The following is a 17,818-nucleotide window of genomic DNA, read 5'->3' as shown; positions in this document are numbered from 1 at the left end:
ATTTCCAGCATTTTGTTTTTATTACAGGGCAGCGCAACAAAAATTGACCCCCCCCCCCCCAGTGCGAAGGGGATGAACTAAAAAGGGAAAGTTAAAGAAGTTTAAGCTCCACAACTAAAGTTTATAAAATTTGAAATGACATAGGTAAGGTTAGCTCAAGTTATGATTTCAAAGTGTAGATGGTAAGAAAGACCAGAGGGTATAAATTAAAAGTAGTAAATTTAGAACAGGTATCAGGAAACTATTTCTTACTTAAAGATAGATAACAAGGCAAGGGTGGTAAATATTATTAGGTCCTTTTAAAATGTACTTAGATGCTGAATAGAGAATTAATATACTCGAAGGATGAGATTCCATAGGCCAAATAGCCATTTCCCATTCTTTATATTCTATTCTTCAGATCATGATGAATACAAACACGTATTATATAAAAATCTGGGTCACACACATTGTATAACAAGTCCATAAATATTCAAGTTGTGTACAGCATATTCAAACCATGACTATTATAAACTTCAGGCATACTGGATGGAGTGAAAAATTTCATTACATTGACAATTATGGACTTAAAATGCAACATTACAGTGAAGGCCACATTTGGTCATTACATTACACCCACACAAAAATCCCAGGAGCCGCATTTGCCTGTTTAATGCATGCATTTAACAGCAAGCTAGTTATGTCTTAACATGGCATAAACGTTAATACCATTTAATTAAAATGTGATGCCAGACATGTGAAAGTTGTGGTGCTGTTTACACTGCCACACCCCTGAAATTCACCTGATACAGCATGTTTGAATAAAGAGCAGCAAGTAGTCTAAATTACATTGTATCAAATTAAAATAAGTGCAAAAATAAGAACCTTTCAAAGGGCTTAATCAGAAAAAAGTAACAGTGGGTATCACAGTAACCTCTTCAATGCCTTTCCCATTTCAGAACTTCTTTTGTGCTTTAAACTTGGTGTTTCTTTTCTAGATTTCCACATTTTCTATCTAGCAGATCACCCGCAGCCTTGCTCCCTCCACTGTTTAATTACAATGTCAGCTTTTGGCTCTGACCATTAACTTCCTCATTGAAATATGCAGCCAAACACACATACAAAACTGGAGGAGGTTTAATCCAGTTGAAAATGGTACGCACATGCCCTGGTAAACACATGTGCTTTTCATTTGCTGTAAATTTAGTTCATTGTGAAAAAATTGCCTGCGCCAAGATTTGCTTACTTCAGTCTCAAACCTAACAAAATTGGTTTGCAGTAAAATTGCCAAGATTTAGTTATTAACATTGTTGTCAGTACTCACGTTCGAGCTGATTGCACATTTGTGTAATTTGCATCAGACTGGTATTGAAAACAATATGACTACAAATCTCTGGTCACTTTCTGCTGCTAGGATAACCATCTCATGCATCCAGTTGATAATACCATCTGGCACAGCAACAGGGTTAGGAGAGAGGGCTTGCATGATCAGTCACAGACTATGTCACTGTCTTAATCTAACCCAAAATGCAGTATGCCATTGCAAATCCAGTTTAATCATCCATGTTACTCAACAATTATGTAAAATGCTGCTTAATTTTCTCTTGAAGTCCAATTCTCCAGGTAGTCAGGGTCTCAGCCAAGCGACTCAGGAACATGAGAAAAATGGTCATCGACATCACAATGACATAATGGCTGATACTGTAACAAAGGAAAGATCAATTAACTTATTTGATTACATAAATTTGAAGAGCCAACATTGTTTTTGCACTTAATCCACCAAATCTGATTAAATGTTTCTGCTGTTGTGGGTTTTATAGACAATGTGGAGAATTAATAGTGGCCAAACGATGTTAGATCACCTACTCTGGATAGGATCTGCCTCACTTGTTGAAAGAGGCCCAAACTCTACAGATATACAAACAGAACATCGTCACTAACCAAGGCGGCATTGACACATTAGGCACTTGCACCCTTTGTGTTAAATGATCTCCCTGCACATTGTGCTGCAGAAAAGGTTTCACATTGGATGAACCCACTGGGATTTTTCCTTCTTGAAATTGGAAAATCTCTGTTGTCTGCCAGACCAGAACAATTTTTATAAAAATTACTGTTTACAAGTTCTTCATGTTGACAGCAGTTTGCAGGATCTCTTCCTACAGTTCTGAACACAAGGTAGAGTTTTGTTGATGTACTTAAGTAGAGGTTGATGGAGGCATAAAAAATGCCTAACCCTACTGTCGCCCTGAAGAATCAGACTAAGAATACACAGCATTGCCACAGGTTCCGCCTTTTACACCGACAATTCCTTTAGAGCGCTGAGGGATGCAACACAGGTGCCAGAGGTATGGGATAAGATTACACTTGGTATTCACACTATTGTTTTGAATGAACCACTCCAGATCAAAACGTAGACTCTGTGGTCACTCCAGACATGTTTTTAAACAACCCTCGCTATACCATGCTTTCTACTTGAATGTAAACATATAATATAAAGACCAATTGAAAATCACAATACAGAGATGTGAATTCTGAATCTGTTCTGGCTGTGCAGCCTCCATCTAGGCCTGCTCAGTTAGTTATGAAGCCATGTGTCATCAGTGCAGGAGCCAGGGTTGATAATGCCCCAAAATCCAATGTAATCCTAGACCCTGACACAGATAATAACTGCCCCATACCAATCTATTAACACCAGTTCAGTTCCTTGGCAAACATCAGTCAACATTATGATTGAGGCTCCTTGATAACGGTGGACATAAGTGTAACATCTAATGAGGTACTAAGCCAGATGGAGCAGTAAGACTCCAGATTCACTCGGGTTTGCGCTGTTTGACTGGATCTTTGCTGGGGAGATGTTAGCTGCTCTTCCAATGGCCTCCGTATTACAGAGCTCCAGAAAGAGCCAGAAAACAGTCAGGGTTATTCCTTTTGATTGTGACCCAGTGATTCTGTTCACATGTGGACAGTCACAGGAGCGGACTCAGCCAAACTGTCCTCGCACACTGAATGCCTCAACTCACATGTAAAGAATAGCCACTGACTGACAAGCTGCCAACGCTTTGAGAGGGTTCAGAGGAGATTTACCAGAATGGTTCCAGGGATGAGAGAACTTAGCCACAAGATTAGGTTGGAGAGGCTGAGTTTGTTCTCCTTGGAGGTTGAGGGAAGATTTAATAGAAGTGTACAAGATTATGACAGGCCAGATTTTTAAAAATTCATTCATGGGATGTGAGCATCTCTGGCTAGGCCAGCATTTATTGCCCATCCCTAGTTGCCCTCGCAAAGGTGGTGGTGAGCTGCCTTCTTGAACTGCTGCAGTCCGTGTGGTGTAGATACACCCACGGTGCTGTTAGGGAAGGAGTTCTAGGATTTTGATCCAGCGGCAGTGAAGGAAGAGCGATATAGTTCCAAGTCAGGGCGATGAGTAGCTTGGTGATAAGGTGAACAAAGAAAAGTTATTCTTATTTGTTGATCTTACAAGGAGCAGGATATACAGATTTAAGATTTTGGGCAAGGGATGCAGAGTGGGAACGTGAGGAAGAACTTCTTTATGCAGAGAGTGGTGGTGACCTGGAACTCACTGCCTGCGAGGGTGGTGGAGCGGAGACAATCAATGATTTCAAAAGAAAATTAGACAGGCACTTGAGGCAAATAGCCTTGCAGGGCTACGGGTGGCGGGGGTGGGGGGGGCAGTTGTGGGAGGCAGGAGGAATGGGACTGATTGAATTGCTCTACAAAGAGCTGATATGGACTCTGCAGAATATGCAGTAATGACTCTGTGATTTGTCACGAGGCTGTGCCCCTTTATCTTTGAAGATATGGCTTTTCAACTTTCAACTGACTGGAAATTTTGCAATTTGAAATGAGACAGATCAAACAACATAAATAATGTAAGGTGTGTGTGTCTGTGTGTGGGGCAGACCCTATGACCAATGGAACTGTACACAACACAGACGGTGGATGAGGATCTGAGAAGGCTAGATTGTATCAGCCAGCATAATGTAGCTATTGCAGCTACAGTAGCATTATTAGACCATAAGACAGAGGAGCAGAAGTAGGCCATTCAGCCCATCGAGTCAGCTCTGCCATTCAATGAGATCATGGCTGATCTGATAATCCTCAACTCCACTTTCCTGCCTTTTCCTCATAACCCTTGATTCCCTAACTGATTAAAAATCTGTCTATCTCAGCCTTGAATATACTTAACACCCTATCCTCTACAGCCCTCTGAGGCAAAGAATTCCACAGATTCACTACCCTCTGAGAGAAGAAATTCCTCCTCATCTCTGCTTTAAATGGGTGACCCCTTACTCTGAGATTATACCCTCTGGTCCTAGAATCTCACACAAGGGGAAACAACCTCTCAGCATCTACCCTGTCAAACCCCCTAAGAATCTTATATGTTTCAATAAGGTCGCCTCTCATTCTTCTAAACTCCAATGAGTACAGGCCCTAACCTATTCAACCTCTCCTTATAAGAAAATCCCTCCATACCCGGGATCAACCTAGTGAACCTTCTCTAGATTGCCTCCAATGCCAATATATCTTTCATTAGACAAGGGGACCAAAACTGTTCACAGTATTCTAGGTGTGGTCTAACTAGTGCTTTATATAGTTTTAGCAAGGCTTCCCTATTTTTATACTCCATTTCCTTTGAAATAAAGGCCAGCATTCCCTATTGCCTGCTGAACTTGTATGCTAGCTTTTTGTGATTCATGCACGAGGACCCCCAAATCCCTCTGTGCTGCAGCTTTCTGCAGTCTTTCTCAATTTAAATAATATTCAGCTGCTCTATTCTTCCTGCCAAAGTGCCTAACCTCATATTTTCCCACATTATATTCCAACTGCCAAGTTATTGCCCACTCAACCTGTCTACATCCCTCTGTAGACTCTGTCATCCTCACCGCTTGCCTTCACATTTATTTTTGTGTCATCCGCAAACTTGGCAATAGTACATTCATTTCCCTCATCTAAGTCATTAATATATATTGTAAATAATTGTGGCCCCAGCACTGATCCCTGCGGCACTCCACTAGTTACAGGTTGCCATCCTGAAAATGCGCCTCATTTATCCCAACTCTCTGTCTTCTATTGGCTAGCTAATCATCTATCCATGCTAATATACTACCCCCAACACCATGGGCTCTTATCTTATTAAGTAGCCTTAGGTGCGGTTCCTTATCAAACACCTTTTGGAAATCCAAATATATTACATCTACTGGTTCTCCTTTATCTATCCTGCTGGTTACCTCCTCAAAGAATTCCAATAAATTTGTCAGGCATGATTTCCCCTTCATGAAGCCATGCTGACTCTAAATGCTCTGCTATTACATCCTTTATAATATTTTCCCAATCACAGATGTTAAGTTAACTGGCCTATAGTTATCTGTTTTTTGTCTCCCTCCCTCTTTGAATAAGGGTGTTACATTGGCAGTTTTCCAATCTTCTGGGACTTTTCCAGAATCTAAGGATTCTTGGAAGATTACTATCTGTGCAACCACTATATCTGTAGCTACTTCCTTTAATATCGTAGGATGCAACCCATCAGGTCCAGAGGACTTATTGGCTTTTAGCCCCATTACTTTTCCCTAGTACTTTTTCTCTAGTGATAGTCATTGTATTTATTTCCTCTCCCCTTTTGCCCCTTGATTATTTAGAATTTTTGGAATGCTATTAGTGTTTTCTACCGTGAAGACCAATGCAAAGTATTTATTCAACTCCTCTGTCATTTCCTGGTGCCCCATTATTATTTCCCCAGCATTATTTCCTCAGTCCCATTCTCTCAGGGGCCTATGTTCACTTTGGCCCCTCTCTTCCTTTTTACATATTTAAAGAAGCTCTTACTGTTCATTTTTATATTACTTGCTAGTTTAACCTCAACGTTTCTTTTCTCTCTTTTTGTTACTTTTTTGGCCATCTTCTGTTGTTTTTTAAAACTTTTCCAATCCTCTGGCTTACTACTAATCTTTGCCACATTGCATGTTTTTTTCTTCAATTTGATACTAGTCTTAGCTTCTTTGGTTAATCATGGTTGTTGTGAGTCATGAACTTTTTCTTAATTGTCTGCCATTGTTCATCAACCATCTTTTCTGCTAAACTCTTTTCTTAGTCTGCCTCAGCCAACTCTGCCCTCATTCCTTTGTAATTACCCTTATTTAAGTTTAACACAGTTGTTTCTGACCCAAGTTTCTCAGTCTCAAACCGAATGCTAAATTCTACCATGTTATGGTGACAGTTTCCTAGGGGATCTTTTACTCTGAGATCATTTATTAAACCTGCCTCATTACACGTCAGCAGATCCAAAATAGCCTGATCCTGGTTGGATCCACAAATATTGTTCCAGGAAACTGTCCCAAATACACTCTATGAATTCTTCCTCGTGGCTATCATTGCCAATATGATTTTCCCAATCTGCATGAAGATTAAAGTCACCCATGATTAATATACTGCCTTTTTTACATGCCCTTATTAGCTCCTGATTTATTCTCTGTCCTACAGTATGGTCTGTAGACTATAGGTCTATACTACTCGCACCAGAGTCTTCTTCCCCTTGTTATTTCTTACCTCCACCCCTATGGATTCTACATCTTCCAATCCAAGATCATTTCTTGCTATCTTCCTTATTCCATCTCGTACTAACAAAGATACACCACCACCCTTTCCTCCCTGTCTGTCCTTTTGAAAAGTCACATACCCCTGAATATTTAGTTCCCAGCTTTGGTCTCCTTGTAACCATGTCTCCGTAATGGCTATAAAATCATACCCATTAACCTCTATTTGTGCCATTAATTCATTTATTTTGTTCCAAATACTATGTGCATTTAAGTGAAGAGCCATTATTTTTGCCTTTCTTCCCCCGTTGAGCCCATTTGCTAATTTTTTTAATGTTTGTACACTCTGTCCATTCCTGTCCCACTCTGGGTAACATTACCTATTTGGCTGCCCTGCAAGGCTGCCATATCCTTTTGCTTTGTAAGCCTACATATTCCCTTTCCTGAACCCTCCACCACTCCATTTAGTTAAAAGCCCTCTCTACAGACCTAGCTATTCAATTCGCCAGGACACTGGTCCCAGCATGGTTCAAGTGAAGCCCGTTGCACTGGAACAGCCCCCTTCTACCCCAGTACTGATGCCTGTGCCCCATGAACTGAAACCCATTCCTCCCACACCAAACTTTGAGCCACGCATTTAATTCCTTGGCTTTATTTACCCTATGTCAGTTTGCCTGTGGCTTAGGTAATAATCCTGAGATTATTACCTTGGAGGTTCTGCTCTCTATTTTAGCTCCTAACTATTCAAATTCTTTCAGCAGAACCTCCTTTCTTGTCCTATCAATGTCGTTTGTACCAACTTGGATGATGACAACTGAATCCCTCCCCTCCCACTCCAAGTTCCTCTCCAGCCCTGAGGAGCTGTCCTTAACCCTGGCAGGCAACACAGCCTTCGGGACTCCTGCTCACGGCTGCAGAGAACCGTATCTATCCCCCTAATAATACTATCCCCTACCACTACCACATTCCTATTTCCTCCCCCCACTTGAAAGCCTCCCCGTACCATGGTGCCGTGGTCAGTTCGCTCATCCTCCCTGCAGTCCCCGCTCTCATCCACACAGCTTGCAAGAACCTCATAACTGTTGGACAATTGCAGGGGCTGAGGCTCCTCGAATGCTACCCCCTGGGTCCCCATACCTGCCTCCCCTGCAGTCACACCCTCCTGTCCCTGATCACGGACCAAATTTGAATGGCCTAATCTGAGGGGTGTGACCACCTCCTGAAGCAAAATGTCCAGGTAACTTTCCCCCTCCCTGATGCGGCGCAATGTCGGCAGCTCGGACTCCAGCTCCTCAATTCAGATCCGAAGTTCCTTAAGCTGCAAACCCTTACTACAGATGTGTTCGCTCTGGATCACCTTGGTGTCCAGCAGCTCTCACATGCTGCAGCAGCAATACATCACCTATCCTGCTATCACTATCATATTTTAAGTTATTACTCTAGTGTCCCTGCTCTTTACACTTCATTGTAATTTATTTTTAATTAAGTTTTAAAATTAATTTTTTAATTAATTGTAATTTTTTTCCCCACACCAATTGCCTTACTAATGCCAAGGGGAAGGCAGGAATATGTTAGTCTCGGCACTGGTGTGAGTTCCACTTCCCATATCCAAGGGTGAATTTCCATGAGTTATGAGAGGTTTACAGATCAATTCTCACTCTACATTGCTACATGGCGTACCAGGCAAGAAAGATGGCCACTTGTATAGGCAAAGATCTTCAGAATTCATACATTTTCTTAGCAATTCTCTTCATTGTCACAGACTGATATGAATGATATTAATGCATGCACACTGTGGTACTAAAAACTAAGCCCGAAGTTTATTTGTAGAAGACTGTTTGCAATTCAATCAACATTACACAGAAGCAGCTAAACATTGTTTTTTTATGGCATTATGTCAACATGGGTAAAATAAAGTCTTCTTTCCTCTGCTTAGGGAATTAACTTGAGGTAGCAATAAGAGGCAGGAACCCATTACATCAGGCCACCGTCCCCCATTTTATTGTCTGGGATTTCCTGAGGCTTTGGCACAACGCAAAACTGGGGTCATTGTCTAAGGTAGTTGCCAGGCCAGTGTTGGCATTGTAATAGATTATAAAAGAGACTTCCAAGTCTTCCAGCTCATTTTCCTTAGAAGCTGTTCATTGGATGATTCAGCACAAAGGTGCTCAGGAAGACGAACGTTATGGATTGCCACCGCCCCGTTCCCCCCAACCCTGTCAATTTGTAGGGAGAGGTTTGGGTTCACAAACCAAAGATATGGAGGCAGCTTAAAGTTTTTATTATACAACCATTAACCCCCTCCTTGCCCCTCCCACACCATCCTCCTACACCCCCCCTACCCCCAGCACACCCCTCCTGGGATGATTCATGACATTCTGGGCCTGGAGAGCAGCTGCAATTTGTCTTTTTTAGCTGCAGAGAGGGTGAGCCTGTGCCTGGAATCCATTGAAAGTGTGCAAAGTGTTCTCAGGAGAAGAAAGAGTTGGCGAGCAGCTTCCTCCCATCAGCACAGTACCCGAAGATGTCCAAGGTATGATCCTAGCAGAAATAATGCAATATATTTTGCGCCAAAATTTACACAAATAAAAATGGGAGTAAATGTATGACCTTGGACGATTTTGAATCAGAGACTTTAGATATTAAAACTGGAAGAGAGGTATAACAGGCAGCTGATTCAATATTGCCCGTTTTATACAATTGGCCGAAGTCAATGTTATACCCAAATTCACCTGCCAAAATTTAACAAGTTTTTTGGGCCTTATTGGCCTTGAATGTGTTGTTAGTGTACATAGTAGTTGTTAAACATACTGACTCTTAATCCAGCTGCCAAAAGGCAACTTTTATTGGTGTTTCCGAGGTGGGGTATTTGCAAAGTTAGTGGACTTGATTATTTTTTGCCTCTCTGTTCTCCTGTAAGGCACTCCTTACAACCTATCTATTTGGCTAATCTTTGAGTCAGCTATCCTAATATTTCCTTACGTGGCTCGGTGTCAAATCTCGTTTGATAACGCTCCTGTGAAGCATTCTGGGACATTTTGCTTTGTTAAAGGTGCTACATAAAAGCAAGTTGTTGTTGTCTCAAACTTTCTAATTCTCCAATCATATTACATCTGTTAATTCTATGGTTTCAGGTTAACAGCAATGAAGATTAGCACTCGCAAGAGTGACAGTGGGGCTTTGGTAGAGTGGGGTTAAATCTGATGCAACTGCAAAAGAAGGGAATTGGATTAGAATAGACCAGGGTGAAGAGGAAAAGCAGCACTGTTGCTGCCACAGGCTGTTACCTTTCCTGATTAATTAAATCCTTGTGATTGAAGTGCTGTTACTCAGCTAGCTGTGGGTATCGACACCATAGCTCCAAGGTGGAGAAAGGGCCACATCTCAACTCAAGGCTTTAATTAACTGGGAAAACCTAAAAATAGAAAATGATAGGCTCTCATTAATTGAGCTGAGTAAAATGTTTTGAGCAATTATTGAAGTTTGCAAACATTATGACAAAGCTTCGGCTCTAGGATGTTGCAAACTGGGAGATAAATAAGGATTAAAAAGGTCATATTTGGTCAACTGAATGAGTGCTTTCATTTGGGATGTTAACATTTTTGATACCTTATCTGACGTATATTAGGTGTGGTCGCTACGATAAAAGCAGTAATGAATAAAGAACAACATGCTAATCATCACAGAATCTTTGCCATTTTAAAAGTGTTGCAGGAAGATCATAGTAACAGCTCTAGATAAGCAACATTTACAGTCTTGGTCTCTTTCAGAGAGGTCGGATAACTTGTTAGAACCAACGTATGCTCTATTCATACTGAGACTAGCATGAAATCCAAGATGGACAATCCAACCCCCTTCAGTGCTTCTGATATGACTCCGCTTACACAGATGCATCATCAGCAATTAATATAAGCGTGGTTAAGATTCATGTTTCAGCATGCTAAATTTGACAAACAACCAGCCTCTTTGAAAGGTTAAACTGACTACTGTGAGGTTAAACCCTCAATATTGTTTTGCCAATGTTTACATTAGTGCAGTGGAGTATTGTGGTGGCAAGGGGTGTGGATGGGAATCAAGGAAGGTGAAACTAAAGTTTCTGCTCTGAAAGATTTGAAGATATGTATCTCACAAAACAAATGTGTGCATATGCATATATATATATATTATACATTATATACATATCTGCATATATAGATATATCAATACATATTAAATATGAATAAATAGGTCCACAATAGATAACATGTATACTATAAATAAAAATGTCAAGTGACCTTAAACCCAATGCAAAATGTGTATATACCTTGTTCCAATGTCCAGCCAGCTCCCATAGTCTTTAACCAGAAAGAAGAAATGCTGTGATGGAAGATTAACGACAAACACCAAAATTACCATCCATTGCAAAATGTTAAAAGGCATTTTTCCCTAAATGAGCACAATAATGTCCCGATCAGATTCCTGCTTTTAAAGCTTCTTTATGTAAGAAGGCAGTAGCCTAGATATCTCGGCCTCCAATTTCGTGCGTAGTTGCACCTGGATACACCCACAATCAGGGGGCAAATCAAATGCCAGCCTAAAAGATTTGCGGAACATTGAGCATGAGTGTGTTGTGTGCCCATATATAAGGTTCCCAAATTTCCTTGGTCTTTTACGATTGTCTATTGATCCCTTCGCTTGTAATAGCAGCCAGGCCTCAGCCACGAGTTACAGAACAGTGTACATGGTCTCCTGCATGCTCAGTCAGAGACTTTCTTCAAATTACAACCAGATTTTCAGCTGCAGCAGAAAACAAAATGATTTTTCTGGTGTTTTATTACATTTGATGGTCTTATTTTTTTTAAAGAAAAGGATCCTCACTGAGACCTGCTCTCTCTGTTTCTCTGAATGCGTGTTTTTATGGCATCAGTTCAAGTCACATCAAAACTGAAAATCTTCCCCAATTACAGGTTCTTAAATGTGCTGTGTCTGATGGGCAGGAATGTTGGTTAAATTAGTTCAAATTTTAATTTTAACTAAATGAAGACATTTATATTCTGAATTTGTGCTTTCCTTGGGCCCCCATTGTTTACACTGATTTCCATCAATTTTACATCTGGCCATATTTTAATGCAACTTGCAGGAAATTTGAGTGTAACTTTGCATCAGCAGAATGAGATGGGGGATGGGTACAACGTTTGGGTCCAACTTCTTGGTAGGTTGTGCCACACTAAAAATTCCAAACCTTATCTCATATTAGCCTGACCAGAAGTGGAGCGGTGCAAAGCATGTTCTCACTCACACTAGGTAGTTCAACCTCGGTTTGATCATTTAAGTATCAGCAGCAACTCACCAAAGCCATGATGTCTGAGATGACAAGCACAATGAGAAACAAACTATTGGGAAAGAACACGAGAAAATATATTAAAGATTCACTGGCAATGAATTTCAGTGACATTTCAAAATGTACACCACAGAAGAAAATTCTTATACAAAATATACATGATCTAATTTGGTGTACCTGTTTGATGACAAACGTGTTGAAACTTGAATACTTTCGAATGCACACATCACGATCACAAAAGGAATTAGTATCTGCAAAAATTGTAAGATATTGCATTTGGTTCCGGCTCTACACCACTGTGAATACCTTCACATATCCCACTGCCCAAAAAAATAAAGATTACATAACTTTAGGTGTCATGGTCAATGTTCTTCAAATGACATAAAATAGGCAAATCAACTATAAACGCGGAATTGTGGCTTTTCCAAGCACAACATCAAGATGCTTCTTTTCTGCACTATCTGACCGGATAAGATCGCAACATTCACTTCTTTATAGCAATCAGAAGTGTTAGCAGGGAGCCCAACAGAAACTGAACACCTTACTGAAGACAGAAATTACAGTACAAAGAGAGGATAAAGATTTAGTACAAACAGCAAGAGGGTGTTGTTTGATAATCAACTTTGTCACTCATGAGTCATTGTCAACATCAGTGAGATATAATCATATTTTATAAATCCTCAGAGTATTTTGTTTATAGCAGGTTAGATCATTAGGATGGAAAGGTTAATGTAAATATTAATTTTAACTTGTGGTTCTACTTTGTTTTTCCATGAGTCTTTCACCAGGGCGCTCAGCACTTCTGCCTGAGCGTAGCTCCTGGGGCAGAATTTCGCCTATGTCAGGCGGGCTCGGCAAGGGCGGGCGGGCGGGAAGCCGATTGCCACCCACGATCAGGGCCGGAAGGCAATTTCACGCTGGTGGGCCAATTAAGGCCCGCCCAGTGTAAAAGGTGAGTGGCAGCGCTCAGTGCAGCCTGTGCTGGCGGGGTGAGGGGGTAGTGTGAGCCAGGCAAGCGTGAACTTGTGCATGCGTGCGAGTGCCATTTGGAAATCTCCCTGAGGCACAAGAGCTGCCTCAGGGAGATGAACAGATTTTTTTTAAAAATTAAAAGATTTTATAAATGTTATAAAACATGTCCCCTCATGTGACTTCATTGGCTGTAAAAGTGCACTGGGTCATGAAAGGCGCAATATAAATGCAAGTTCTTTCTTTAACACAATCCAGGGGAAGAAATCCGGTGTAATGTTCTTGACTATTGACAAAGGATAATTATCTTATACGGTTAATGCAGAATTTGAAAACGAGCAACAACTACACCTTCTTCCTTTGTGCTCGATGCTGCCCGACATGCTCAGCATTTTAGAATTTTCTGTCTTTATGCATTCTTTAAAACCAAAACATGGAATTTTTCCCTGAAGATAGACAGGGAATGATTATAATACATGTAAAATGCACCTACTGCACCACGTCTTCAACTTGTCAGTGGAATTGATATGAGAAATGTGCAGTGAGGTATTTCGTAGACACTGGATTTGAACACAGGTAGCAGGGGTGTAAGACCAGTATCTAGCTACCACACTACCTAATCCCCTGCAAAGCAAAAGGCAACCAACAAAAGAAACCTCAGTGATTTAGTTGGTAAATGAAATATTTATTTGTGAATCTTCCCACTGTAAAAGGGATAATAATTACGTACATTAAAATAAATAATGAAATTAACTGCTCATTTTTAGTATTGATATTTCACATCTGTAGGAGTATTTGATCAACCCGAAAGAGTTTTTTTTCAACGGGAGTTATGAGTCACTAGAACTGTGGCTGTTCAGGGCAATTAGTGACAAGCCCTGGAGCCCTCACACAGAAACTGAACCACTCCTCGGATTTGATAGATGAAACCAGTGACAGATTTTGATCACTGACAATGTATTTGCTGGCTGTTGATGGACACTTACTGAATACCCGGTTCCTAAGTGGCACCTCAGCTGTTTAACAAAAATAGGAGCATGATTGTCAATAGCTTAAATGAAAAGCAAAAATGTATCTGAGTATCTGGGGTAATGGAGTGGCAAGAAATGTTATGAAACCCCAAAATAAGTGCACATCACTTCCGTGAGGAACTGCATGGCATATTCCCATTAACGTGAAAAAACAGTTCAATATATTTCACAAAAGAGTCAGTTTGTCAAACAGCAAAAGCACGAATGGGCATCTAGAATGGACATAAGTTTGAAAAAAAATCTGAACAAATTAAAACATTGCAGCTCAGGCCAGACAGTTTTTATTATCTAACTTTAGCAAGTTGCCAGTTTTTAACTTAATAAGTGACTACGGTTAAGCATCCCAGGTGCCCCTGCCTCCCTGGAGGTTACCCAGGTCAGCATCTATACCCTCAGTGTTCTCACCGTGCTCGTCCTTGGACTCACTACTGGACTCATCATCTGTTGCCTGTGCAGCTGTGTCAAGATCTTCTTCCTCCAGTGCGTCCCCCTTTGCCAATGCCAGAGTGTGGAGAGTGCAGCATGCAATCACTATCAGTGACACACACTCTGGGGGGTATTGGAATGCCCCCTGAATGGTCCAGGCATCAGAAGCGCATCTTGAGAAGACCTATGGTTCTCTCTACCACTGTGGAGGCATGGCTCATGTTGTACTGCTGCTCAGCTTCTGTTCTTGGATGGCGGAGAGGCGTCATGAGCCACCTTTTGAGGGAATAGCCCTTGTCACCCAGCAGCCATCCATCCAGTCAGGCTGGAGCACTGAAGAGCCTCAGCACCTGGGAGTGCCTCAGGATGTAAGTGTCATGGGAGCTTGCACAGACTTGCAGAATCTGCATCCTGTGGTCACACACTATCTGCACGTTCATGGAGTGGAATCCCTTCCTGTTGACGAAGGCTCCCGGCTCACCCACTGGCGGCTTGATGGGCATGTGTGCAGTCGACTGTAACCTGGACGCGGGGGAACCAGTGATCACTGCGAAGCCTCTGGCTCGCACTGCCTGGCTGGCCTCGTCCGTATGGTAACAAAAGAAAGTCAATGCCCGCCTGAACAGAGCGTCACTAGCTCTGTCACTAGCTTTACGCAACTGTGGACAGCTGATTGGGAGACTCCACACAGATCTCCCACTGAGCCCTAGAAAGAGCCAGAGGCATAGAAGTTGAGGGCCACTGTGACCTTCAACGCCACTAGCATAGGGTGTCCACCCACACAGTCGGAGCTGACCTCAGAGCTGATCCTCTGACAAATGGAGGTCACTGTCTCTTTTGAGAGATGGAACCTCCTTCAGCATTGCACGTCGGACACATTGAGGTAGCTGCATCACCATCTGTAAACCCTGGCAGCAGGATAGTGGCGTCTTCTGCAGCCCCTTCCGCCTTGGACTACCTGTTGGCCCTGCGCCCCTTGTGCCTGCGCCTCTCCTCCCTCAGGTCCCTCCCCAGGAAGCTGCATTGGGACACCTGACCTCCTCCCCCTTCTGCCCCTCTCTTCCTCCTCAGAGGAGATGCCTCCAGGGGAGACCACAATCCCCTTACCAGGGTAAGGGAAGGCTGTCTGATACCTGGAAGGGCCCACGCGGTGTGAATCCTCCGAGGGCCTGGAAAACAACACTGAGCCCTGAACTGAAGCCTCAAAAATCTCTGAATGCAGCTCTGAAGCGAAATGAAGTTGTCCTGTTCACAGAAGCAACCAGCAGCAAGTGATATCCTGCGCTCCTCATTAACCACTTTGACAAGGCCACTGACCCCTCTTATCCCACCTGTGGATGAGGTTTTGCAAATGGAGGCCTGCCCACCTGCCCGTTTTGCCCACGCAACGACCAAAAAAATCGCACAGGCTACGTAAAGTCGGAGACAATTGGTGTCCAGAATATTACTTTAACTTAATTGTGGGAATAGGACAGGGGGGGCAATAGGTTCAAATGAGTAAAAGGAAGAGTTTGGACTGACTAGTTCATCTCCTGTGGTTCCACCCAGGGAGTAAAGAGTGAATGTGGCATGGGGTGTCCACCCACACAGTCGGAGCTGATCTTTTACTCATTTGAACCTATTGCCCCCTGTCAGTGTTGTTTTCCAGGCCCTCAGAGGGTTCACACACTGCATGGGACCTTCCATGTATCAGACTGCCTTCCCTTACCCTGGTAATGGGGATTGTGGTCTCCGCTGGAGGCACCTCCTCTGAGGAGGAAGAGAGGGCCAGAAGGCCGGGTGTCCCTATGCAGCTTCCTGGGGAGTCACCTGTGGGAGGACAGGCACAGGCACAAGGGGCGCAGGGCCAGCAGGTAGTCCAAGGCGGAAGGGGTCACAGAAGATGCCACTATCCTGCTGCCAGGGTTTACAGGCGGTGATGCAGCTACCTCAATATGTCCGTCAGGTGAAGCAAAGTTAATATCTGGAAGTTCTGTTCATGTACAGATTATTGAAAATATGGAATGGACTCCCAGGTGTGACAGCGGATATGAAAAACTCAGAACCATTTAAGAAACAAGTGGATGCTGCAATGGGTGGTATTGTAGGGTACTTCTGGTTGAATAAATTAAACATGCTGAGTGAACTACCTTATCGGTAATTATCTTGACAGGGAAAAATCAGTGTGACCTTTAATAATCTATGAAACCAGAGATTTTCTGTACATTAGGCTGAATATACTGACCTTCCACATCATTAATGCTCCCATTACGAAAGGATTGAAAACAGTCAAGAAGCAGTAGACTGATGCAGGATCAAAACTGGAATGAGATAACAAAGGATAAAGCTACATTGGAACACGTATTTATTTGTAAATACATTATTCTGCTCCTTGAACCAACCCCCTTCAGAAAATGCTTAAATTGAGTACTCACCCACCTTTTCATATTTCATATATCCACAATCATTTCTTCATATAATCTAAAAATATATTCTGACTTTCTAATCCTAAATGCTATAAATCAGAAGTGCAGAATATGTGCAATGATGTGAGTTACATGAATTCAATGCAAGAATTCTATGATCATAACTTCTTAAACTTAAAGCATTTCTTGTCTGTGCACAAGGCGGTAACTATTTGAAATCGTTCACTGAGATAATATAAAACTGTCCAGATTACCTGTTGATAGAAGCTATATTTCCAGTCCCAAAGAAAGCTGTCACAATGAAGAAAATCTTACATATTTCCCAGATAAGGAAAATCAGACATCAACAACATGAATCGAATTGAAGCAATTCTCATTGTACTTGAATTATGCAACACTATAATTAGCCACTAGCTTTACAGTCATATCAAAACCAAAATACTGCAGATTAGTCAATGACACATTCAAAACTCTGAATTAGTTTAAATGCAACCTGGAATTCAAATTCAAACAATTCACAAAAATGAGGACGACAAGTGGCCTGGAACAAAACGACTTTCACGGAGATTAAATGCAGCGCAGCTGACATAAGAACAGAAGAAACAGGTGCAGGGGTAGACCACACGGCCCATCGAGCCTGCTCCGCCATTCAACACAACCGCCTGCATAACCTGAATCTGTTGAGATATTTCTATTTAATATAAGCTTTTGTAACCCGTTTTTAAGTAGATCTAAGATGTAAAATTCTTCAATTCCCCTGTCTCTCCCCACACTAATTTTCTCCTCTTCTCCATCTCTCTTTAAAGTATTGGCTTCTTGTCATTGCTTACATGCAAGCCACAGCCAATGTGAAGGCAGGTATGAAGCATCACAGGAGAGCCTAATACTGCTCTCAACCAGCCTCCACATACACACCCAAACACACTTCCAGTAGGGGTGTCTGGATAGTGAACAGGAGAAGTAACACTGGCAGTTTCTTTGAAGAGCAATCATAGCATTACTGCCATGGCTGAGACCAGCTAACACAGCACAGGGCCAGGATGTTCATGGTCCATATGGCTCAACTACTCCGACGTATAACCTCAACAAGCCAATGGGGAGCCCTGTTTAATTTCAACAGCAAATGAGGGAAATGGC

General features: G+C 42.1%; 1 protein-coding gene across 2 annotated transcripts in view; it reads right to left on the bottom strand.

The window, feature by feature from the left end:
* Window positions 1–367: 367 nt before the first annotated feature.
* pign (phosphatidylinositol glycan anchor biosynthesis, class N) overlaps window positions 368–17,818 on the bottom strand; it is a 131,314-nt gene continuing 113,863 nt past the window's right edge. The window contains exons 24-29 of one of the 2 annotated variants that reach the window (XM_078539641.1): window positions 16,936–16,991; window positions 16,501–16,576; window positions 12,028–12,101; window positions 11,860–11,902; window positions 10,834–10,886; window positions 368–1,680 (exon numbers count right to left, since the gene is read on the bottom strand). In XM_078539641.1, the coding sequence (XP_078395767.1) occupies window positions 1,557–1,680; window positions 10,834–10,886; window positions 11,860–11,902; window positions 12,028–12,101; window positions 16,501–16,576; window positions 16,936–16,991 (426 nt within the window). In that variant the 3' untranslated portion in view covers window positions 368–1,556. Of the gene's footprint in view, window positions 1,681–10,833; window positions 10,887–11,859; window positions 11,903–12,027; window positions 12,102–16,500; window positions 16,577–16,935; window positions 16,992–17,818 lie in introns of those variants that run through there. The other variant, XR_013576264.1, reaches the window with a different exon arrangement.

The sequence above is a fragment of the Cetorhinus maximus genome, chromosome 3 (assembly GCF_964194155.1).
Source record: "Cetorhinus maximus chromosome 3, sCetMax3.hap1.1, whole genome shotgun sequence".
Lineage (NCBI taxonomy): Eukaryota > Metazoa > Chordata > Chondrichthyes > Lamniformes > Cetorhinidae > Cetorhinus > Cetorhinus maximus.
Note: the sequence above shows the minus strand (reverse complement) of the source record. Positions and strands in the feature narration are given on the sequence as shown.